Source organism: Neoarius graeffei, chromosome 16 (genome assembly GCF_027579695.1).
Source record: "Neoarius graeffei isolate fNeoGra1 chromosome 16, fNeoGra1.pri, whole genome shotgun sequence".
Taxonomy (NCBI): Eukaryota; Metazoa; Chordata; class Actinopteri; order Siluriformes; family Ariidae; genus Neoarius; species Neoarius graeffei.
Window position 1 is genome coordinate 7,527,159 of NC_083584.1, and position 25,685 is coordinate 7,552,843.

The 25,685-nt window shown below is 45.9% G+C and overlaps 1 protein-coding gene across 4 annotated transcripts in view; it reads right to left on the reverse strand.

Moving 5' to 3' along the window:
- Positions 1–1,465: 1,465 nt before the first annotated feature.
- Positions 1,466–25,685, reverse strand: part of LOC132900382 (NLR family CARD domain-containing protein 3-like) — a 106,677-nt gene continuing 82,457 nt past the window's right edge. For all 4 annotated transcript variants that reach the window (XM_060942445.1, XM_060942443.1, XM_060942444.1 and 1 more), the window contains 6 exons: positions 25,087–25,260; positions 10,351–10,524; positions 9,423–9,596; positions 4,915–5,088; positions 2,431–2,586; positions 1,466–2,158 (listed from right to left, as the gene is read on the reverse strand). In XM_060942445.1, the coding sequence (XP_060798428.1) occupies positions 2,152–2,158; positions 2,431–2,586; positions 4,915–5,088; positions 9,423–9,596; positions 10,351–10,524; positions 25,087–25,260 (859 nt within the window). In that variant the 3' untranslated portion in view covers positions 1,466–2,151. The remainder of the gene's footprint in view (positions 2,159–2,430; positions 2,587–4,914; positions 5,089–9,422; positions 9,597–10,350; positions 10,525–25,086; positions 25,261–25,685) is intronic.

Consider the following 25,685-nt stretch of genomic DNA (forward strand, 5'->3'; position numbering starts at 1 on the left):
CTCTCCAAACGGCTACTGTGTCTGTCGAATGTGTGTGTGTGTGTGTGTGTGTGTGTGTTTGTATGTGACCTCGGAGAAGGGTGTGTGTGTGTGTGTCTATGGGAGGGTGTGAGTAAGTGACATTTTGATATCTGTGTCTATGTGTGTGTGTGTGAGCAGGTCACATTTTAATTACAGTACATCACTGTTCTGATGGAGTGTTCAGATGTATGTGTGTGTGTGGTTGACTTGCGAGCAAGTGAGCAGCTTGATCTTGGGGCAGGTTAAATAATCATAACAAGGTCATTGCTTACGCACATACGGAATCTTTCAACAAAGATATGTTATAAGTAAATAAGAACAAACCTAAACAAAGACAATTATATGAAAAATAAGAAAAATAAGAATATGTCTGGCAAAGCAAAGAAATGCTACTTCACCGGAGGACAGGATTCAGGATTAAACTCATGAAGTCTTAACATTAGAATCATAAGGTCTTAACAACCCTAAATTATATTCTGTAATTATAAAACTTAACTTAAAACTATAAAACTAACTTAAATCATTGACTGCATCTTAGATCTAACAATTAAATTTAAATCACTGCCATAGTATATGCAATAATCCAAAAATATAAAAGATCTTAAAAAGCTCTAAAATATAAAGTCTTAACTCTTTGTTCAGCAATAAGGCTACCATTACATCCAACATTAAAGTGTGTGTGGGTCGATCTGACATCAAAACAGACCTTGGCGTCGTTCAGACACATCTCTGATCAAAAATACACATTTCATAGCAAAATAAACAAAATGTTCCCAAACAATGTCCAGCCAAGACAGAAGGTCATTTTTAACTGAACCGAAGTTAATCCTTAATTTTGTCACCATTTTAATAAATTACTGCCTTCTTGGTCAAGAATAATACTTATATAAACCTAACAGAATGGAGGGTGGGTGTCAGGGCCAATGCCAGTCCTGCGGCAGACTTGTGTTGGACTGATGGACTACACCCTTTAAATGGAAGCTGGATTGGGGAACATGAGATGGAAAGATAAGGAGATTGATATATTTGGTCTTACATCCACACACGGTTAGGGCTCTTGTACCAAACCTCTAGATTAGGAGTCATCTCTCCTACAACAAAGGAGATAAGCCTCAGGTGGATGTGGAGCTCCTCACTAGTCTCAGGCTGGGCCTTAAAGTTGGAGTTTTTCCCAGTGGACAAGAGGGCTTCCTCCATACGGTTTCGATGCTCAGGAAAGAAACCTCTGACTGTTTTTTGTGCTTCTGCACCCAATCGCAGTTAGAAGTATTTAACGTTTGAGAGAGTAAAGGTTTGTGGCTTTTGGAAGAGTAAAATTTGACAGGTCTCAGTCAAAGGCCATCATAAATCAAATCAGTGTTGACAGGTTAATGATGATCGGATCCCACTGAAAATCTAAATGTTTTTAAACACAGATGTAAAAAAATGTGTAAAGAACGTCACATTATTTTGTTACAACTTTATTTTTTCCCAAGGAATTGTTTCAATTAGACATACGGGCAGCACGGTGGTGTAGTGGTTAGCATGGTCGCCTCACAGCAAGAAGGTTCCGGGTTCGAGGCCGGCGAGGGCCTTTCTGTGTGGAGTTTGCATGTTCTCCCCATGTCTGCGTGGGTTTCCTCCGGGTGCTCCGGTTTCCCCCAAAGACATGCAGTTAGGTTGATGTGGGGTGGCCTTGGGCTGAGGTGCCATTGAGCAAGGTACCGAACCCCTGACTGCTCCCCGGGCGCTCTGGTGTGGCTGCCCACTGCTCTGAGTGTGTGTGCGTGTGTTCACTGCTTCAGATGGGTTAAATGCAGAGGATGAATTTTACTGTGCTTGAAGTGTGCATATGACGAATAAAGGTTTCTTCTTCCACAAACACACAAGCTTACACACACACACACACACACACCAATGGAATTTAAAATGTATGGCGTTATGAATGAGGGCTTCATGAACATTATTATTAGTTGAATGGCTGATAAGTGGTGGGTCTCTGATCCACTGTGTACACGTCTCTGCAAAATCACCAACATGTTCTTCATTCTCCAATGTGAGAGAAAACTGTCCAGGAAATGCTGCTGTGAGTCGAGCACATTTCATTCAAAAATATCTTCACTGGAGTCGGTATCAGATGAAGATTCTTCTTCAGACCCTAAACATGAACGAAAACAAAAGTTTTTTTTTTTTTTTTAATGAACCTGACAGGTTGAACATGAACATTAAACACCAAAGTAAAAAGGACAAAGTTTAAAAAATCCCCAGTAACTCACTGAATATGAACCTGTTTAAAATCAATAGCTCTTTATAGAAATAGGACCAGGTTACAGAAACTTTCTTCAATAAATAAACAGCATCAATGTTTATGACTCTAAATATTTGTGTATATATTTTTGTAAATGTTTAACTGAAACATGAACAAATCACCTCAAGTTCTGGAGCTTAAGACTGAAGAGTTTCTCCTTTTGTGAGTCTCTGAGTTCATTCCCAGACAGATCCAGTTCTCTCAGGTGCGAGGGGTTTGATCTCAGAGCTGAAGTCAGAGCAGCACAGCCTTCATCTGAGATTTCACAATCACTCAACCTGCAGAGAGACAATGACACACTCTTCACTCTCTCAGTTTATATAATTTGCATGAATTACTGCACTTTTATATCTGGAATATACTGTGGAGTTTAAATTACTTACGGTTATTATGTTTACAGCATTTAGCCGACGCCCTTATCCAGAGCGACTTATAGAAGTGTGTGTGGGCATCACAAAAAGACTGAATAAAAGAGAGCTATTCAGGACATGACTGTGTGTATTTAAGATACAGCTTGCATCTTAAATACACAGAGTTGTGTTAGTGTGGGTGGAATCAGTGACTTGGAGCTTGGTCCTCTTGTTGATGATAGTCTTAGACACTGGCCTTTCATTTAATCTAAAGCCTCGCTCACAACCCACCGTAAGTGTTCTGGACACACACGGGTCGCAGGGTTTGGTAGCTCGCAGCTGTGCCGCAGGGTCATGGTGAACCCGGGGGAGAGTTTGGGGGAGGAGTATGGGCAAAGTACTTGTCAAGTACAGGTTGCACGTCTAACTTCCTCGAGGTGTGGGAAAAGTTGCGCCGTTAGCCCGTGGAAAGCGTATGTCTGACGCACGTGATCAGTGTGTGTTCAGTGAGTGTGGAGTGCGTGACTTGCATTTTACCAGTTTCCTGCACTATGAGTTCGGGCCGCACTTGTGAAGCGTGTGACGCATGTGATGATTAGCATGTTACAATCACTCATAACTTGCATGTGACGCAAGCCAGGAGTGGGAATAAAACCAGCGTGTCTGCAGCATTCTGCATCTGTCTTTTGACTGAAGAACATTGGATATTTTGTGGGAAAAATTTAAAAATCTTCAGTTTAAAGTTTAGAAAATGGGACCCAGGAAGACACGAGCAAAAGTGAAGTAACCCAGCCTGAAACAGCAGAGGGGGAGGAGGAGGAAGAATTTGATGATGGTAGCAGCACCGGCGAGCTCTGCACGGACAGGGAGAAGTTTGCCTTCAAGCCGGCAGAAGGCACAGCTGCCCGCCAGAGGGATTTTCACAGGTAAATACACATGCTTTAAACATTCATTTCAGGATCGATATGCTTATGTAATTAATATTATATCTGCTGATTTTCATGCATGTTTCAGCTAACGATGCCCAGAAGTGAGGACACTGCAATCCCATCATCGCTGTCAGGCCATTGTGCCATGCTCAGCGATGAGGACAAGGACATCCCGACACCCCGTCCCACCACTCAGCAGGAGCAGGACAGCAGCTCGGAGTCAGAGTGCGTTTCAGTGCTCAAACTGTTGGACTATTTAGTTGGGATTTTTTTACAATGTAATAAAATGCATTATTCCCTTATACTCATGTTTTATTATTTGACGTTTGCATGGTAAATTAACATATACTTAAATAAAAACAGCAAATGAGGTGGTCTTCTTCCTTTCTACGATGCTACACACTATATGATCGGGTCCTTGGTTCTTCCCCAATATATATACCCAGAGTCTTGCCCTTCAGGTCACGTGCCAGTCGCGTGTGCTGCGTGCACACCACACATAGTGGCAGAAAGTGAGATGTACTTCTGTCTTGCGGGCCGCACAAATAGCAAGTGTGGAATACTTGTGTAGTACTTCTGAGGCACGTCACTTGTACAATGCCCGCGCGTCACTCATGCGTCTTACTGTCATCGCAAAAAGCCCCTATTAGCCGTGCTCCACGGGCAGTCTGCAACCTTCTATGGCGCTGAACACATGCAAGTATTGCACAAGTCTCAAGCATGGTTTTGCCAAATTTTTTTTACCGTAGACCGCCCATAGCAGCACGTACGGCGGGTTGTGAGTGAGGCTTAAGACCTTTTACCTGACGACATGCTGTGAATTGCACTGCCAATTCTTGTGATGTGACTGAAAAACCTTTTGTGTCACAGGTCTGCTACAGGTTTGTCTATTTGATGGCAACAGTGCAGAACTTGCTTTTTCATTCCCAGGCTCCTTTCCTCCAGACTCTCCTCAGGCCCCAACACATATCTTTTAAATACTAACTAACTGTATCCTAATTATTTTTTCATGTACATCAAGAGGGATTAATGCTGTAGACATTTTGCAATAAAGGTAAAAAACATTCATAGATTTCTTTATTTCTTCATAACTTTGTAGCAAAAAAAGCAGCAGCAGGTTTAAACACAGAGCCCTGGGAAAACAGCACTTTGCGCACGCAGAAAAGCCCAAATTACCCTGTATCACGACAGAAAAAGCCCAAATTCAGAAATGCAGGGTGTAGCACAAATTATGTAATTGAAAGGCCTGCCTCTGCTTCAGTCTCACTATTAGAGAATGTGTCTTACTGAGGATCAGGTCATGTGACTCTCAGAGAGATGATCTTACCCCAGTGTCTCCAGTTTACAGTGAGGATTCTCCAGTACAGCAGAGAGACACTTCACTCCTGAGTCTCCGAGTTTATTCCCAGACAGATCCAGTTCTCTCAGGTGTGAGGGGTTTGATCTCAGAGCTGAAGTCAGAGCAGCACAGCCTTCACCTGAGATTTCACAATAACGCAACCTGCAGAGAGACAATGACACACTCTTCACTCTCTCAGTTCAGGACACACAGATCAGTTCAGCAGGAACTTTTTCATCAAAGAGACACTGCAGTCTTTAATCACGATGAAATACAGAAACTTCATCATGAATTATCAAATCAAATCAAAGTCCTTTCCATGCCATGTGGCGCAAAGGGCAGCACCGATCTCCATTTCCGTAGCAAGAGTTTTACTCCCCACTCATATCTGTATTGCAGCGTGCCTTGCCAGACGGCAGTAGGTACCATTTTTAGGATGGTCTATGGTATGACCCGACCGTGAATAGAACTCGTGATCTCCCAACTGAGAGGTGGACAGGCTAACCACTAGGCCAAATCGCGGTTAGTCATGAATTATACAAGAGTAATAATAAAATAACAAATTCTATTTAGTGTGTGTTTGAGCTCCATGAGAATGATTCCTCTTGACTGTAAAAACTCGGCAGTGAAACATGTCGTATCTTTTCACATGCAGGTTTTTATGTTTCTTAATAACTGAGATGAAACCCTCGATATAAGTTTTAAATGTAAACATGGTGATAGCAGCTACACTGTGTTCACCAGGACTGAAAGCCTGAGATGTTTCCAGTGTGGAGACATCGGGGATAAAAAGTTGAGTTGGTGACACAGAGCTGTGCAGTCGGGGAGCTCAGGGGGCGACACGGCCGAGATACAGCACCAGCAGGGCGGAGACAGTCAGCAGGAGAGCAGAAGAGGTCAGTGCTGAGCCCAGCAGTAATGCTAATGATGCTAATGCTAATTCTAACACTGGTGCTGGTGATAGCATCGCTGCTAAATCTGAGGTGACTCTGTGGTGATTTTATGTGCACAAAAACACATACACACCTGAAGTAATCACAAATCTACTGATTCATATAACCACACATGCACTAATTTCCTTTTATGCTGATTATAGATTAATTCAAAGCTGAGTATGTTAATTTGAATAAATGAAGTTAATTCTATTAAAAGTCATAATAAATTGGGTTATGAATGATCATAATTACAGTAAAATACAGCAAAGACATTGTTTATACTGAAGGTTGTTTTGTGCTAAGTGTATTATTCTGACTCCAACACCTGGAGCATTATCATATGTGGGAATGAGAAAGCCAAGACCATGTGGCATTAACCAACTGTTCATTCTGGAGTGTGTGCATACCGACGGAGTACTTTTATCAGGCCGTTCTAAATTGGGTAGTGTTAGAAGCTGCAGAGTGCATTTTCTTTTTTTTTAATTATATGGAGTAGCAGACTGATCAAGGCCACGAGTGGTTTGTTTACTCGCACCTGCAGCCTGTATTAGCCTTAAACTTGATCTGAACCCAGTCATTTTGAATCATGTATTGTACGCTCTGAATGCTGTGTTGTTTATACCATACCCCATCTTATCGTATGTTTTGACTCTTTCTGAATTAACGGTTCATACAAAATATGAGAAGCATGAGACGTATTGGCCAATAGAAAATGCTGAAGTGGTATAACGTGACATGAAAACCAATGAAATTATTTGTATACACTGTTTTGTCCTTGAGACAGTATAAAATGAGAACTTTGTCATTTTTGAGTCGGTTCAATCTGCAGACGGAACTCGGCTTTTACTGGTTGAATAAAAGTCTAAACCTTTCTGCAACTTCTTGGACATTGAATCATTTTTTGTTTGGAGACTTGGAGAGTTTCCACGACAACTCCAGATGTTAGCAGTAGCGCTAGTGGTGATACTGGCCTTAACCCTTTGGTGACTGACCCCTTGAAAATGGTTCCTCCAGGAACGATGACGTTTCAGTTGTCAAGACAACGGAAAAACTAAAATACAAGAGCATTTTGTTTTGTGCACAAGAGCACTGTAACGTATCTTTCTGTTTTTGTATTTTAGTTTTTCCGTTGTCTTGACAACTGAAATGTCATCGTTCCTGGAGGAACCATTTTCAAGGGGTCAGTCAACAAAGGGTTTTAATGCCGACACTGAGACTGTCACTAATCCCACAAAGCTGCAGCAGGAGAACACACAAGGCTCCAACTAAAGAAACATGGAGTCAGGGAACTTGGCAAAGGTGGAGAAGACTTAGTTAAAGAAGAAAAAATATGGAAAGAGTAAGAAGTTGAGAAAATGCCAATCATCCCAAAAGCCCCAGTGAATCAGTAAAGAGTGTAATGTGAGACAGTGAAAGAGCAGAGTGCAGTCGAGGTGCTACAGGAGAACAGCTCACACACATGGAGGAGGGTGAGATCTCCTCAGATGAGGTGAGTTACTCTGACTGCTCAGGTGTGTCAGAAACACAGCCAGATGACATGAACTCCATCACTCAGATCAACCGCTTTCTAGAACAGACTAAAGGAAAAAGGACTATTTCACTGTCGAGTTCCTTCCCTGATAAGTCCAAGTTCATGAAATCAGCACAACATGCAGGGCTCAAAATTCGCGGTGGTCCAGTCGCCCGAGGCGACTTAATTTGTCATTTGGCAGGTAATTCCTGTCACTAGCCAGCCCGGCTGGCGAGTTGAAAATAAAAAATATATATGAAGCAAAGATTCAGACACACCGTCAACTAAAGCCGCCACATACTAAGCGTGTGCCGTGTCTGTGTTAATCGATGTGTTTATCGGCAGGACGGAAAATATCGAAGGATTCCGAATCATATCGTATACGAGTCAGGCTGTCGTTTTTTTCACTACTGCGCATGCATATAACGCATCTCGTTGAATATCGCGGTAATCACGTGTAGTATTGGACCAGGTGGGTGGAGCACAGAAGCACGGCAGGCCAGAACTGAGTTCTCAATGAACAATTTATTGCTAGCTTTTCAGCCTTTTATCACTTCCCAGCTGCGCGCGTGCGTGCACACACATGTTCTGGTTGGGGAGAGAGAGCTCCCTTTCTCTGCTCTCCTCTCCTTTTAAAGGGCGCAGTCACTGGGGAAGATACACAAACACAGGTTAATCCCCATCAGGTGCAATGATTCCACCACTTACCTTCCCTGACTCCGCCCTCCATTTACAGACCGACGCTTGGCCACGCCCCCGCTGCCACATCACGTTATCAAATTCAATAGATGTGGCCACATTGTCACCCATTTAAACACGTGTGTTTTTTTGTTGTTTACATCTACATCTGGAAAGCTATGTTGCGATGTGGAATTTTCTGAAAGGTGTACAGAAACCGCCAGAGACGGGGACAAAGCGACCTCGGTCTGAAGAGGAGAAAAAGGCAGACGATAAAGCGTACGAGAAGGAGAAACGACAAAGGACTTATAAGCAAACGTGGGAGCAGGGTAGGCCTTGGCTGCGATATGATTTTCATGGAATAATTCTTTTTTCAAGTTGATTCCTAGTCAATATGAAGCTCCTAATGCTTTCTCTCTCATAAATGGTTAAATACAGAAAGCATGTTGGACATATTTTGGGTGCTATAGTCATGATAGTAAGTATATTTGTTTTCAATACTCATACACCAAGTTGCCAAGTTTTCCAATATATTATTATTTGTTAATATTATATTATGGTGCTCTGTGTTGTTCTCATTTATGTATTTAACAACAGTATCAAAATACTCGGGTCTTGAAATAAATGCACATTAGTCATGAACAATGGTAACGACTCTCTTTTGCGTTATTTTTGACAGAAGTAAAATTCATACATGAACAAATTTTGGCGAGTTGATTTTCTGTTTGGCGAGTTAGTTTGGAAGGTAACTAGTCCGGCTGGCTGGTGAAAAAATATATGACTTTCTAGGCCTGACACGTCACCAAGAAAGAGAACCTGAAGGTGCTGTCACCGTGAAGAACATTTCAACTCAGGAAATGGACATCAGCGGGACGAAAGACTCTTCTCAGTTAATCGTGGACACGATCTATCTGCTCCTCTTTCTGGTGTTCTGGACTTTTCACTGTCTTTTCTGTTTCCACACATGAGACTGGACTGAAAACTCTGTGTCATGGATACTGAGAGACTGGACAGTACACTCCTGCATCCTGAGCAAACACTGGACAAACACTTGGATTTATAAACTCCATCTACTGCAACTTGGATATCTGAGCTTGATTTCCAGACTTTCAAAATGAGAACAGACTGCAGAGGGTTCTGGGTTTTAGGGTGGGGGGGTTGATTGGTGTTAATAAATATGTAAATTTGTTAGACTGATGAATGAAAGACATCAAAAAAGTCAAAGTCTCTCTCCCCTTCCTTTCCACAAACAAAAACATCTGGGTTCACAACAAAAATCATGTTTGTTTTCAGTCATGTACAATCCAAAATTATGTCGGTAAATACATCGAACTGAGGATCAGGTCATGTGACTCTCAGAGAGATGATCTTACCTCAGTCTCTCCAGTTTACAGTGAGGATTCTCCAGTACAGCAGAGAGACGCTTCACTCCTGAGTCTCTGAGTTTATTCACAGACAGATCCAGTTCTCTCAGGTGTGAGGGGTTTGATCTCAGAGCTGAAGTCAGAGCAGCACAGCCTTCATCTGAGATTTCACAATCACTCAACCTGCAGAGAGACAATGACACACTCTTCACTCTCTCAGTTTATATAATTTGCATGGATTACTGCACTTTTATATCTGGAAGATACTGTGGAGTTTAAATTACTTATTGTTATTATGTTTACAGCATTTAGCCGACGCCCTTATCCAGAGCGACTTATAGAAGTGTGTGTGGGCGTCACTACATGCAAATCAGCTGTGCCAGGAACACACTTCACACATTACGGGTGATCAATTTAAGTACAAACTTACGGAGAAAATCAGCCTTTCTGTCAGAAATGTTTAGTTCATTTTGGTTTACACAAATATTTACACACAATTTTACGAAAAGATTGATAAATGAGACCCTGTGTGTGTGTGTGTGTGTGTGTGTGTGTGTGTGTGTGTGTGTGTGTGTGTGTGTGTGTGTGTAAAATCAAATTTAAAAGATGAATCAGGGCTGAGTTTACAAAAATCATTGCGAAGTTGAGATCATTGTAACTGGGAGAGAGAGAGTTCAAAGTGATGCTCGCTCTACCATTAAACAATGATGTTTGTGTTTTTGGGAAACTCGGCCCTGATCTGTTTATACTACTACAAACACTGAATACAGAAATACTGTGATCAGATCAGGAAAAAACATCAATGTGGAATGAAATGTAATGATTTTCCTCTTCAGGATATTTGATGCTGAACCTAAAACCTCTGCTTCAGTCTCACTATTAGAGAATGTGTCTTACTGAGGATCAGGTCATGTGACTCTCAGAGAGATGATCTTACCCCAGTATCTCCAGTTTACAGTGAGGATTCTCCAATACAGCAGAGAGACGCTTCACTCCTGAGTCTCTGAGTTTATTCCCAGACAGATTCAGTTCTCTCAGGTGTGAGGGGTTTGATCTCAGAGCTGAAGTCAGAGCAGCACAGCCTTCATCTGAGATTTCACAATAACACAACCTGCAGAGAGACAATGACACACTCTTCACTCTCTCAGTTCAGGACACACAGATCAGTTCAGCAGGAACTTTTTCATCAAAGAGACACTGCAGTCTTTAATCACAATGAAATACAGAAACTTAGTGTGGCAGCGGGGGCGTGGTCAAGCGCCCGGTCTGTGACAGGAGGGCGGAGTTGGGGAAGGTAAGTGGCAGAATCGCTTCACCTGAGTGTGATTAACCTATGTTTTGTGTGTGTTCTCCCCCAGTAAACTGCGCCCTATTTAAGGAGGGAGAGCGAGAGCAGAGGAGAGCTCATCCCCGGACGAGACGCTGTTGTGTGTGTGTGTCTCTCTCTATATTGTGGGAAAATATTGTTAGACTGAAAAGTGTGGCAATAAAGCCGATGTACAAACCTGATCTCTGTCCTGCCGTCCTGTGTGCTCCACCCACTCGTAAGGAACTGCCACAGTGGTGCCGAAACCCGGGAAGGTGGAGCACCTGTCCTGCAGCCCCATGGAATCCTCCCCGTTCGCGGACTTGGTCCATGCCCTCGCCACGGCTCAGCAGAGCCAGCACCAGGCACTCGTCACACTCCGGAAGGAGCAGGAGCGCCGCTTCGAAGCCCTGGTGCTGGCTCAACAGGAAGACCGAGAGGCGTTCCGGCGCCTCCTCGCGTCGGCGGGGTCCACCAGCGCCCCGGCCGCGGGCCCATCTCCCATCACCTTGACTAAGATGGGCCCGCAGGATGACCCCGAGGCGTTCATCGCGTTGTTCGAACAGGTTACCGAAGCCTCGGGGTGGCCGATGGAGCAGCGCGCGGCGCGCCTCCTCCCCCTCCTGACGGGAGAGGCGCAGTTAGCTGCACTACAGCTCCCCGCCGACCACCGGCTGGCCTACGCCGACCTTCGCTGGGCTGTCCTCCAGCGCGTGGGGCGCACGCCGGAGCAGCAGCGCCAGCGCTTCCGCGCGCTGCGAATGGAGGAAGTCGGCAGCCCGTTCGCGTTCGGCCAGCAGCTCCGGGACGCCTGCTGGCGGTGGCTGAGGGCCGAAGATCGCGACGCCGAGGGGATCATCGACCAGGTGGCGCTGGAACAGTTCATCGCTCGCCTACCCGCCGGAACCGCGGAGTGGGTCCAGTGCCACCGCCCGGCGTCGCTGGATTAGGCCGTAGGACTGGCGGAGGATCATCTGGCGGCTGTCCTGGAGGCAGGACAACGGATGTCATCATCTTCTCTCTCCTCTTCTCTCTCTCTCTCTCTTCCCCCTCCTCCCGTGTCCCGTCCTCGCCCCATTCCCCCACCACGGAGGCGGGGGCCGGCTCTACCCCAGCCGGCCCGCTGCACCCGTGGTGCCCTCCCGTTTCTCCCTTCTGTGTCTGTCTCTCCCCCCCCTCAGGTGAGTGACCCTCAAACCACAGCTGCAGAGGGGAGGCCCGGGCCGGTTTGCTGGCGCTGCGGGGAACCGGGCCACCTGCAGCAACACTGTGCCGCGATGGAGGTGGGGGCGGTGGTGCGGATCCCCGACGCGCCAGAGGCTGCCCTCGATCAGGCCGGAGCATATCGCATACCGGTAAGTGTACAAGGGGCGACATATCAGGCGTTGGTGGATTCGGGTTGCAACCAGACCTCGATCCGCCAAAGCCTGGTGCAAGACGAGGCATTGGGGGGAGCACAAGGGGTGAAGGTGTTGTGTGTGCACGGGGATGTTCACTGCTACCCGTTGGTGTCGGTCCACATACATTTCAGAGGGGACAAATCCATAGTACAGGCGGCGGTTAATCCTCGCCTTACCCACTCTTTGATCTTGGGGACTGATTGGCCGGGATTCCGGGGGTTGATGGCACACCTAGTAAAGAGTGGGTCCTGCCGATTATCAGGGGAGGGTCCCGGTGTCGCTTTGGCTGGAGCTGCGGTCGCAGAGCCGTCTACGTCATCTCCGCGACAGAGTGAGGAGCCCCCGGCCCCTCCTCTTTCTATTGGGGAATCCCTCGCGGATTTCCCACTGGAACAATCGCGAGACGAAACTCTGCGACACGAGTTTGACCAAGTGAGAGTAATCGATGGTCAAATGCTCCAGCCGAACGCCACCCCGACCTTCCCCTATTTTTCCATTTTAAAGGATCGGTTATACCGAGTGACGCAGGACACTCAGACGAAGGAGCGTGTCACCCAGTTGTTAATTCCAAAGAGCCGCCGGGAATTGGTATTCCAGGCGGCTCACTTTAATCCCATGGCGGGACACCTCGGGCAGGATAAAACACTCGCCCGGATAATGGCCCCATTCTATTGGCCGGGGATTCACGGCGACGTCCGTAAGTGGTGTACGGCGTGCCGCGAATGCCAGTTAGTAAACCCAGCGGCCATTCCAAAAGTGCCCTTGCGCCCCCTACCATTAATCGAGACCCCGTTTGAAAGAATTGGGATGGATCTCGTCGGGCCATTAGATCGGTCAACACGAGGGTACTGCTTTATATTGGTTCTGGTGGACTATGCAACGCGATACCCGGAAGCGGTGCCTCTTCGCAATATCTCCGCACGTAGTATTGCAGAGGCCCTCTTCCACGTCATCTCCCGGGTCGGAATCCCGAAAGAGATTCTGACTGACCAAGGCACCTCGTTTATGTCACGAACACTGGCCGAACTGTATGGGCTACTGGGTATTAAGCCGATCCGCACCAGCGTGTATCACCCACAGATGGACGGTTTAGTCGAACGGTTCAACCGCACCCTCAAGAATATTATCAAAAAATTCGTAAGTGAGGACGCACGTAACTGGGATAAGTGGCTCGAACCCTTGTTGTTTGCAGTGCGAGAGGTCCCCCAAGCCTCCACGGGGTTCTCCCCGTTTGAATTATTGTATGGGCGTAAGCCGCACGGCATCTTAGATGTACTGCGGGAAAATTGGGAGGAGGGACCTTCGCAGAGCAAAAATGAAATTCAATACATTATGGATCTGCGCGCAAAACTCCACACGCTCACCCACTTAACTCAGGAGAATTTGCGGCAGGCCCAGGAATGGCAAACCTGCCTGTACAACAAGGGCACGCGCCTTAGAGAGTTCACTCCGGGAGATAAGGTACTCGTCCTGTTGCCCACGTCGAGCTCCAAATTAATCGCCAAGTGGCAAGGGCCCTTCGAGGTCACACGGCGAGTCGGGGACGTCGACTATGAGGTTAGGCGAACGGACAGGGAGGGGGCGCTACAGATCTACCACCTCAATCTGCTGAAGCTCTGGAACGAGGAAGTCCCCGTGGCGTTGGTGTCGGTAGTTCTGGAGAAGGCGGAGCTGGGGCCGGAGGTCCAAAAAGGGTCATTGGCATCTCGCACCTCTCCGGTCCCCTGTGGAGACCACCTCTCCCCGACCCAACTCACGGAGGTCGCCCAGTTGCAGGCCGAGTTTTCGGATGTGTTCTCGCCCCTGCCTGGTCGCACCAACCTCATAGAACACCACATAGAGACGCCCCCGGGGGTGGTAGTGCGTAGCCGTCCTTATAGATTACCCGAACACAAAAAAAGGTGGTTCGGGAAGAACTTCAGGCCAGGCTCGAAATGGGCATCGTCGAGGAGTCCCACAGTGACTGGAGCAGCCCGGTGGTCTTGGTTCCCAAGGCCGACGGCTCGGTCCGGTTCTGTGTGGACTATAGAAAAGTCAACGTGGTGTCTAAATTCGACGCGTACCCAATGCCTCGTATTGATGAGCTGCTCGATCGACTAGGCACGGCTCGCTTTTACTCGACACTGGATTTGACTAAGGGATATTGGCAGATCCCCTTGACTCCATTATCCCGGGAAAAAACAGCCTTTTCCACACCGTTCGGCTTACACCAGTTCGTCACACTTCCGTTTGGGCTGTTTGGGGCGCCCGCTACGTTTCAGCGGCTGATGGACCGGATCCTCCGGCCCCACGCCACCTATGCGGCCGCTTACTTAGATGACATCATCATTTATAGTAATGACTGGCAGCGGCACCTGCAACACCTGAGGGCCGTCCTTAGGTCGCTGAGGCGGGCGGGGCTCACTGCCAACCCGAAGAAGTGTGCGATTGGGCGGGTGGAAGTACGGTATCTGGGCTTCCACTTGGGTAACGGGCAGGTGCGTCCCCAAATTAATAAGACAGCAGCGATTGCGGCCTGCCCGAGGCCCAAGACCAAAAAGGGGGTGAGACAGTTCCTGGGGCTGGCTGGCTATTATCGTAGGTTTATACCTAATTATTCGGACGTCACCAGCCCGCTGACTGACCTCACTAAAAAGGGGGTACCAGATCCGGTCCAGTGGACGGAGCAGTGCCAGCGGGCTTTCTCTGAGGTAAAGGCTGCACTGTGTGGGGGCCACTTTTGCACTCCCCTGACTTCTCTCTCCCTTTTTTGTTACAGACGGATGCGTCGGACAGAGGGCTGGGGGCCGTTTTGTCCCAGCAGGTGAAGGGAGAGGATCGCCCAGTATTATACATCAGCCGAAAGCTGTCGGTGCGTGAGGGGCGCTACAGCACCATCGAGAAAGAGTGTCTGGCGATCAAGTGGGCGGTCCTCGCCCTCCGTTACTACCTGCTGGGGCGCTCTTTCACCCTCTGTTCGGACCACACGCCCCTCCAGTGGCTCCACCGCATGAAGGATGCCAACGCGCGGATCACCCATTGGTATCTAGCGCTCCAACCTTTCAACTTCAAGGTGGTCCACAGGCCGGGGGCGCAGATGGTCGTGGCGGACTTCCTCTCCCGTCAAGGGGGGGGGGGGAGTCGGCTGCGGGCCGGACGGGCGCCCGGCCTGAGTCGGGCGGTGGGGGTATGTGGCAGCGGGGGCGTGGTCAAGCGCCGGTCTGTGACAGGAGGGCGGAGTTGGGGAAGGTAAGTGGCAGAATCGCTTCACCTGAGTGTGATTAACCTATGTTTTGTGTGTGTTCTCCCCAGTAAACCGCACCCTATTTAAGGAGGGAGAGCGAGAGCAGAGGAGAGCTCATCCCCGGACGAGACGCTGTTGTGTGTGTGTGTCTCTCTCTATATTGTGGGAAAATATTGTTAGACTGAAAAGTGTGGCAATAAAGCCGATGTACAAACCTGATCTCTGTCCTGCCGTCCTCTGTGCTGCACCCACTCGTAAGGAACTGCCACACTTAGTCATGAATTATATGAGAGCAATAACTAAATAACAAATTCTATTTAGTGTGTGTGTGTGTGTGTGTGTGTGTGTGTGTGTGTGTGTGTGTGTGTGTTTGCCAGCTCCATGAGAATGATTCCTCTTGACTGTAAAAACTCGGCAGTGAAACATGTCGTATCTTTTCACATGCAGGTTTTTATGTTTCTTAATAACTGAGATGAAACCCTCGATATAAGTTTTAAATGTAAACATGGTGATAGCAGCTACACTGTGTTCACCAGGACTGAAAGCCTGAGATGTTTCCAGTGTGGAGACATCGGGGATAAAAAGTTGAGTTGGTGACACAGAGCTGTGCAGTCGGGGAGCTCAGGGGGCGACACGGCCGAGATACAGCACCAGCAGGGCGGAGACAGTCAGCAGGAGAGCAGAAGAGGTCAGTGCTGAACCCAGTAATAATGCTAACGATGCTAACACTGCAAACAATCTTGACACTAGGGATGGCAAAACCTAAAAAAAAACTTGACCAACCACCGAGCCTCATTAGCCGGTTAAAGTTGGTTAACCTATGAGTTTAAACAGGGATGCAAACGGCGTGCCTTTTGGCGGATACCGCCTTTTTCACGGCTGAATCGTGCAGATCCGATTTTTTTTTTAGGGGGGGCGTTGGAGTGTCTGAATAATTTCATCAGAGTAAATTCTGTATTAAAATTACTAAATAAGCAAATGCCGTTACAGTCCATGAAACATAGGAAGTACAAGTATGAGAAGAAAACAGTAAATCAGAAAGCTGCGCACGTTTTCGCGGAAGCTGCGCAAATGTGCGCAGCTTTCTGATTTACTGTTTTTTTTCTCATACTTCCTATGTTTCATGGACTGTACCAGCATTTGCTTATTTAGTAATTTTAATACAGAATTTACTCTGATGAAATTATTCAGACACTCCAACGCCCCCCCTAAAAAATCGGATCTGCACAATTCAGCCGTGAAAAAGGCGGCATCCGCTAAAAGGCGCGCCGTTTGCATCCCTGTTTAAAATTCTAGAATTGGAATTATTAGAATCTATTCTAAATCTAACCGCGAGCATCCGCACATTCAGTCCCAGTCGCTGCCCTCCACTCACATTACCTTTTCTACAGCGCGAAACATTTAGCCAAACTGATGTCGAGGGGTTTGTATTGGAGCGGAGGGCAAATGGCTCCAGCTTAGAGACAGTTTCAGTTGGCCATGATGGCGTTGAAAATAAAGTCAAGTGCTAGAAGAAGTACATAACATTCAGTGATGGGAATAACAGCGTTAAAATAAAGGCTGTTATAACGCCGGGCAATCTAATGAATTAGCTACAATCGTTATAACGCCGTTACCAATATCAACACGCCATTACTGCATGGTATTGAAGTTGCTCTGAAGCCATCACCGACTTGGCTCACAGACATAAAAGCTGCGTTTGTCACTCCCCCTCCAGACACCGCTGTCATTTCATTCTCTCCCCTTTCCTCCAAAAGTCGGCATCTGCGCCTTTAGTTTGTGTGGAGAGATCTGATCTGCAATAACATGCATTGTTGGCTACAGACCGAAACATACTTTCAGAATGCACTGGCCAAGGCAGGACTAAACTCGATGTGCCCTCTCATAATAAAAAAAAAAAAAACAGAATAGTAATTTGTAAGCTAAAAAGCCTGTGTCTACACTTTTCTTTCGCCGAGTGGCAGCTGTCTTCAACTGGGGCGGGAGGGCAGGACATGACTGAATGGGTGTTTCTGATTTGTCAGCTGTCGTCCTTACACTGCATGGCATGCCCCAAGTGTTTACAACACAGAATTCCAGGTTCTCCGCTCCAAAATCGGCAGCTTCAAAACGATTGATTTTTTTTAACCGACAACCAAAAAAAAAATTAACCAGTTGACGTTGATTCGGTCAACCATCGGTCAAACGGTCATCGGTTAACATCCCTACTTGACACTAATTTTAATGCGTGTACAAATGCTAATTCTAACACTGGTGCTGGCGATAGCATCGCTGCTAAACCTGAGGCGACTCCAGATATTAGCAGTAGCGCTAGTGGTGATACCAGCCTTAATGCTGACGCATTTTAGTTTTTCCGTTGTCTTGACAACTGAAATGTCATCGTTCCTGGAGGAACCATTTTCAAGGGGTCAGTCAACAAAGGGTTTTAATGCCGACACTGAGACTGTCACTAATCCCACAAAGCTGCAGCAGGAGAACACACAAGACTCCAACTAAAGAAACATGGAGTCAGAGAACTTGGCAAAGGTGGAGAAATCTTAGTTAAAGAAGAAACAAATATGGAAAAACTAAGAAGTTGAGAAAATGCCAATCATCCCAAAAGCCCCAGTGAATCAGTAAAGAGTGTAATGTGAGACAGTGAAAGAGCAGAGTGCAGTCGAGGTGCTACAGGAGAACAGCTCACACACATGGAGGAGGGTGAGATCTCCTCAGATGAGGTGAGTTACTCTGACTGCTCAGGTGTGTCAGAAACACAGCCAGATGACATGAACTCTACAGCACCTCACCAAGAAAGAGAACCTGAAGGTGCTGTCACCGTGAAGAACATTTCAACTTAGGAAATGGACATCAGCGGTGTTGTGTTATTTATATTTGCAGTGGAGTAATATCTGGAGGCTTGACACAGGACATATGACAGACACTTCTTGTTGGTTTACTCCGTACTTTATTAAACTCCCCCGTGCAACACAATACATCTCCACAAGGTTCCTACCCAGGTATTTTCCCTAATACTACATACCCCTTTCCAAATAAAGAACCTTCCCTGAGAAGATGCATGAGTAGGCCTTAGTAAACAGTATGAAAACTGTAAATAGAGAACTATTCACTTTCCTTCACAGATGTAATGTATAGGACAGTGTTTTAACTCATGTATTAACAGGATCAATATTAATAAGAACACATATGGCTTATCCTGCCTTTTATCATAATCTTTATCTGTGAAACACTTTTGCTACGCAAACAACAAAACATTTTTTAGCATGTGCCGATGTAAACATTTTAACTCCCTCCAGCATCAGTGCTTGGTAAACAATGAAACATTTTTCAGTGTAACTTCAGTAAACACATCTAGCATTGCAAAACAACAAAATAACAAAATAGTCCTTTTAAAGAGTCTTTTCATCAATCACCTGTTCTTCTCCTCCTGTCTCTGAGGGATGGGGTGGACTACCAAAACCCTCCAACTGAGTGTGGGGATTATTCTGCCCCATAGCTCACTCAGCTGCTAAATCTATGAACAAGCAAAGTCTTTCAGGTACGCTGGAGGTGCCCTGATTCTGGTAGGAAAGCGTCTCTAACACATTGGAGCCTGCTGACTGCCGTTTTGCTGGACCTCAGGTGTGACAGAAGTAGTCACTGCATCAGGAGCAGTATTTTCAGGTGTTGCCTCAGGTAAGTTAGTAGGTGTTTCAGGAGCTCCAGGGGTTGGTGAGAGGTGGTGTCTGTTTCTACGCAAGGTGCCCCTAGTTGTCTCAATGATGTAAGACCTTGGCGTGTCTGCTGTAGACAAAACTTTGCCTCTTTTGAGCACATCTTTGACCCACACCTGATCTCCAGGTTGCAGGTATGGCAAGTCATGTGCTCAGTGTCTGTGGTCATAGTTTTGTTGCTGTTTTTGTCTGTATCTCTGTTCTGTTGTTTTCAGTTTTTCCATGTCTGCACATCTCAGTTTGACCTGGGATGGAATGACAGGAACAGTTGTTCTTATTCTCCTCCCCATGAGGAGTTCTGTGGGACTGTATCCATTCGCCAGAGGTGCAGCGTGGTAGACCATGAGGGCTAGGTAAGGATCACTAGATTTCTTGAGAAGACTTTCAATTGTCCTTACAGCACACTCAGCCTCCCCATTGCTCTGTGGGAAATGGGGACTGGATGTCACATGTTTGAAGCTCCAATCCTGTGCAAACTTTCTGAAGGGCTCAGATGCAAACTGTGGCCTACTGTCCGAGCGCACTTCTTCTGGTATCCCGTGACATGCAAAGATAGACTTGAAGTGCTCGATCACTGCTTCTGACATCATGGATGTTAGTCTGGCCACTTCAAAGTATCTTGAGCAATAGTCCACAATGACCAAGTAATGCTTGTTTCCTGTCTGAAACAAATTTGCTATTACAGTGGACCATGGCCTTGATGGGAACTCTGTAGGTAGTATCGTTTCTCTGAGATTTGTTCTCTCATGGGCAAACGTGTCACAGTTCTCTATCATTTTTGTCAGCTCTCTGCTGAGGCCCGGCCACCACACAGACTGCTTAGCTCTCTCCCTGCATTTGATTATTCCTAGGTGGCCCTCATGCAGTTTGGACAGCACGTCTGCTCTGAGTGATGTTGGGATTACTCTCCTGCTGCCATAGAGTAGCAGACCATTGTTGAACATGAGCTCACCTGAGAATGGCAGATACGTTTGGAACACTCTTTCAGTCGAGAACTTACTGTATCTCCCTCCACACAGAATTTCTTCAGTTGCTGGAGAATGGCGTCACTGTTCTGACGTGTCCGTATTTCTCCGAGTCTCTTTTCTGTAGCTGGCAGGCTTGCAATGACAGGATCAACATACAGGTTGATTTCCTCCTCTTGCAGACCCTCTGCCATGTTGCTGACAGGAGCTCTGGATAGCACATCTGCGGTTGCAATGTTTTTGCCAGCCACATGTTAGATGGTATAGGAGAACCTCGTTAATCTCATGCGCAGATGCTGTATGCATGGTGGGAGTTCATCTAAGCTCTTGGAGCCCAGCAGGGGAACTAGAGGCTTGTGTTCAGTTTTAATATGGAAGCTTTTCCCAATGAGGAACTCAGCAAACCTCTCACAGGCCCATGTTGAAGCGAATGCCTCCTTCTCAATCTGGGCGTATCGCTGTTTGGTACTGCTGAGGGCTCTCAAAGCACATGCCACTGGTTTCCATCCTGTGTCTGCCTGCTGCTGGAGAAGTATGGCGCCCAACCTGAATGAGGTCGAGTCGGCAGAGACAAGTGTTTCAGCATTCAGGTTATATAGTGCCAGCCCTGGCGGTGATGTCAGTTCTGCTTTGATGCTATCAAAAGCCTGCTGCTGCTGCTTCTGCTGTGGCTCCCAGGCCCACATGTTGGACTTTTTCAGTTGGTCTCTGCAAGGACGCATTTTCTCTGCCAAGTGAGGCAGGAACTTCCTGAGATGGTTTGTCATCCCCAGAAAGCATCTCACCTTGTTGATGTTGTTTGGCTCTTTTATGGCTTTGACAGTATTCAACTTATCAGGGTCTGCACTGACCCCTGATGCCTCAATGAAGTGTGTGTGGGCGTCACACCATGCAAATCAGTTGTGCCAGGAACACACTTCACACATTACGGGTGATCAACTTAAAGTGCATATTCTGGACCAATTTCATGTTTTTTTATATGAAAGTCTGTCTCTTTACACACTCATCCAGAAGGGTAATTTTGCACAAGGCCATCTGTCTACAGCAGAAAAAAATTAAATAATAAAACGCGTCTGGAAAAATCCCAAGGGAGTCTGGAGCCAGATTCGTGACGTTACCTGCGGAAGCGCCAGCAGGCTGCGCGGGCTTTGCACGGTTTCAGTACACAGCCTGTGTAGACCAAGCGCTCCCATTTCTCTCTCATTGGGAAACGATGAGTACTAATCCCATCAAGATTGGTGTTGCTACACCCTCCGACGATACATCTGTTAACCATTTTAATAATTACGTGATAACGTTGAAGAAATTTGCAGAAAACCACTAGGTCATTTTCTCATAAACAAACCAGCGCTGACGTAGGATTCAGAGGGAGTCGTCCCGCACTCGACGTCACGAAAATCAATGTTTGCCGGGAAATTCAAATGCCAAGTTTTTTCAGAGGCGGACCAATTCGCCTCAAATGGCTTGATTTCAACTGAATTTTTCTGGTATTGCGCAAGGTAAAAAATTGCAGAAAATGCAGAATGTTACAGATATCTGACCAAAGTTTAATATAAAATAGGAGAATTACATTGATCTTGCTCCTGAATTTACCCGTGATATGCACTTTAAAGCTCATCGGCAACGGTTTTCAATTTATGGACATTTGAAACTTTTATATGTTAAAAAACCCTCTGTAGTTTTCTTCTGGTCCCAAGAAGTATTGTTAATCAGTAATAATTAAAATAAGTTAGCGCAGATCGCGGCGAATTTCTGTTCGGCTATTTTCGTGACCACTCGGCGTGTGACGTCATTTAAGCCAAATAAACCGCTTGAGTTGAGCCCAATTCCGTTTACTTACATTGCCATTCGGCTTGATTACAGACGTGCGTTCAGGAATTTCCAAAGAAAACCCCATGCCTTATTGTTGTGCAGTGAACTGTAACAACGGGACTGGTTCAGGAAGAAGTTTTTACCGTTTTCCAAAAGAGGCGGAGAGAGTGGATTGTGCATGTGAAGTGAGAGGGTTGGCAGCCGGGTAAATACGCCGCTCGGTGCTCCCATCACTTCGAGGAGGTTCATTGAATCATTTTTGAAGAATCCCCATCTGTTGGAGAGTTTAGGTGTCAATGTTGGACAGAGAAGCTCAAACCTGATGCTGTTCCAACAAAATTCGAGCACAAAAGCAAGCAGTCACAGAAGAAACGGACCAGCACTGCTCAAGCAAAAAGGAGAAGATTGAAGGTAAATATTTTTACCTTTGCTTGCAATTTTTCAAGTAAAGAATCCTGAGGGATCCTGTACAATCATTGTGGAAATGAGACAAAAGGGATAGTTTGTCATGGCTACCTGCCAGCATGCTAACATGCTATTGACTAACATGATAAATGTCTTTGTGTGTCTATCTCAGTCCGAACGCAAGTGTTCCTAATGAAGTGGCCACTAAGCTGAAGTTAGTCACCGCTAAAATGATACCTGCAGGCATGCTAACATGCTAATGGTTCACATGCCATTTGCATGATAAATGTATGTGCGTGTTTATACAGACACACGTGTTCCTAATAATGTGACCATTAAGTTGAAGTTGATTAGTCACAGCTAACATGCTAACTGCTAGCCTGCTGACATGACAACGGCTGACATGCTCAATGCATGTCTGCATGTTTTTACACAAGTGTTCCTAATAAAGTGGCCACTAAGTTGAAGTTGCTTTGCAGTGGCTACCTGCTAACATGCTATTGACTAACATGATTAATGTTTGTATGTTTAGAGTAGGCTATAAATGGTATAATGCTTGTATTAATATTAGCAATAAATTATATTAGCAATATAAACGAATCTGGCGGCACAGTGGTGTAGTGGTTAGCGCTGTTGCCTCACAGCAAGAAGGTCCGGGTTCGAGCCCCGTGGCCGGCGAGGGCCTTTCTGTGCGGAGTTTACATGTTCTCCCCGTGTCCGCGTGGGTTTCCTCCGGGTGCTCCGGTTTCCCCCACAGTCCAAAGACATGCAGGTTAGGTTAACTGGTGACTCTAAATTGAGCGTAGGTGTGAATGTGAGTGTGAATGGTTGCCTGTGTCTATGTGTCAGCCCTGTGATGACCTGGCGACTTGTCCAGGGTGTACCCCGCCTTTCACCCGTAGTCAGCTGGGATAGGCTCCAGCTTGCCTGTGACCCTGTAGAACAGGATAAAGCGGCTAGAGATAATGAGATGAGATGAGATAAACGAATCCATGTTCTACAGGGAGGGAAAGTAATCTCATCGCCCTCTACTGGATGCGTTTCAACCTCTATGGCAAAATTAATGGGAATATCTTTTCAAAAAATTACATTTTGGGTTACACTTCAAAGTTAAGACAATGGCTTCCGTATGTTGTGCATGTCAGGCAGCTCTATCGATCCTGGTGATCATACTTTATTTTTTCCACTGATTTGAACTGTTTTGAATGTTTTTTAATAAGCTGATGAAAGACTACACGGACCCGACGTCGAGTATGTGATGTCACCGCAAGTCTAGCGCCTTTCCAAATCTGTAGCAGGTAGTGGCCGGCGAGTAGCCTACATCAACATGCCGATTTGTATAGCGTGGTTGGCTGAGTATTTCTGTACCAATAAGAAATGCATCCCTCGTGGAGATAACCATAACAGATCAGGGCATGTAGTCAACTGCCGCTATTCACAGGAGAGCTGTCAGCACTCGTAAGGGCTAGTATGAAGAACAAAACTTATCAAGCCTACTGCTGACGTAATATGAGCGACTCTGACCAGACAGTTTGGTTGTCATCCGTTTCTGACAGGTTAGGCGCAATTTCGATCTATTAAAAGACAGCGAAATTTCACCTGATACTTTCACAGTTAGTAGATAATCCCAACATATACAACATATTTTTTGGGGGTGTACAAGTTCCACGTCATAACTTCGTGGGATTTTTTTAAAAATCGGGTCTATGGGATTTTCAATAGTATGGCGCTTGGCTTAGGAACGCTACCACTAGGATCGCTGTGTTTCACTTTCCCTCCCTATTATAGGGATTGATTGTGTGTGTGTGTGTGTGTGTGTGTGTGTGTGTGTGTGTGTGTGTGTGTGTGTGTGCGCGCCCCTGTGCGCATCAGTGGGGAACCCCATTAAATGTCCTGGTATATGTTATTATTGAATTGTTGAAAATTAGCCCTGTATGTTTCTCTCCAGCAAAAAAAAAGTATATTTAGAAAGTGGTTAAATAAATGAACCTCCTAAATGTGTGCTCGGTTCGCAGGTAAACACAGAGCTGCTCCTGGTCTGTTTGGCTTAAATGACGTCACGACGACGGGCCCCTGGCGGTGAAGGCGCGCATAAGTGAGATGTAAAGAAACCTTCGGAAATTGTGCAAAACAGTATATTTTAAGCATTTTAATCAATTTTAGGTTGCAAATTAGACACCAGGAAGATTGAATTTGCTTTTTGGGTCGTTCTTCTAGACAATAAAGTTGATATTCTACATTTCACCTCCGACCGTTGCCTATGACCTTTAAACAGAAAAAAGTATGAAGAAAATCAGCCTTTCTGTTGGAAATGTTCAGTTCAATTTGACTCTGACGAGTATTTACACACTACTTGACTAAAAGATTGATAAATAAAGCCCTGTGTGTGTGTGTGTGTGTGTGTGTGTGTGTGTGTGTGTGTGTGTGTGTGTGTGTGTGTAAGAACAAACAGGGCTGAGTTTCTGAAAATCATTCAAAAAAGTGAGATCGTTTTAACTGAGAGAGAGAGAGAGAGAGAGAGTTCAAAGTGATGCTCGCTCTACCATTAACACCTTTGGACATAATGTGTACACATGAAGTCCCATAGCATTTTTCCTTGTGTCCGAAGGGGTTATACAATGATGTTTGTGTTTTTGGGAAACACGGCCCTGATCTGTTTATACTACTACAAACACTGAATACAGAAATACTGTGATCAAATCAGGACAATAACAGCAATGTGGAATGAAATGTAATGATTTTCCTCCTCAGGATATTTGATGTTGAACCTAAAACCTCTGCTTCAGTCTCACTATTAGAGAATGTGTCTTACTGAGGATCAGGTCATGTGACTCTCAGAGAGATGATCTTACCCCAGTGTCTCCAGTTTACAGTGAGGATTCTCCAGTACAGCAGAGAGACGCTTCACTCCGGAGTCTCTGAGTTCATTCCCAGACAGATCCAGTTCTCTCAGGTGTGAGGGGTTTGATCTCAGAGCTGAAGTCAGAGCAGCACAGCCTTCATCTGAGATTTCACAATAACACAACCTGCAGAGAGACAATGACACACTCTTCACTCTCTCAGTTCAGGACACACAGATCAGTTCAGCAGGAACTTTTTCATCAAAGAGACACTGCAGTCTTTAATCACAATGAAATACAGAAACTTAGTCATGAATTATACAAAAGCAATAACCAAAAAAATACAATTTCTATTTATTGTGTGAGAGAGAGCACAAGTCTTCATAAGAAAATGTAACTTCATGATGAAAGACAGTTCCACTATAAAGGAGTAAATGTCCCCAGTCTCTCCATCCCTCACTTATTTAAGACTGCTTCCTGCATTCTTTATGACGGAGACTGTAATTATTGTACCGATCCGAATACGTGACTGATGTAAACACAGCAACAGTGCAGCGGCCATTTTGGATGTAAAATAAACAATGGCGAGTAGTGCGTGTCCGGTGTTTAAT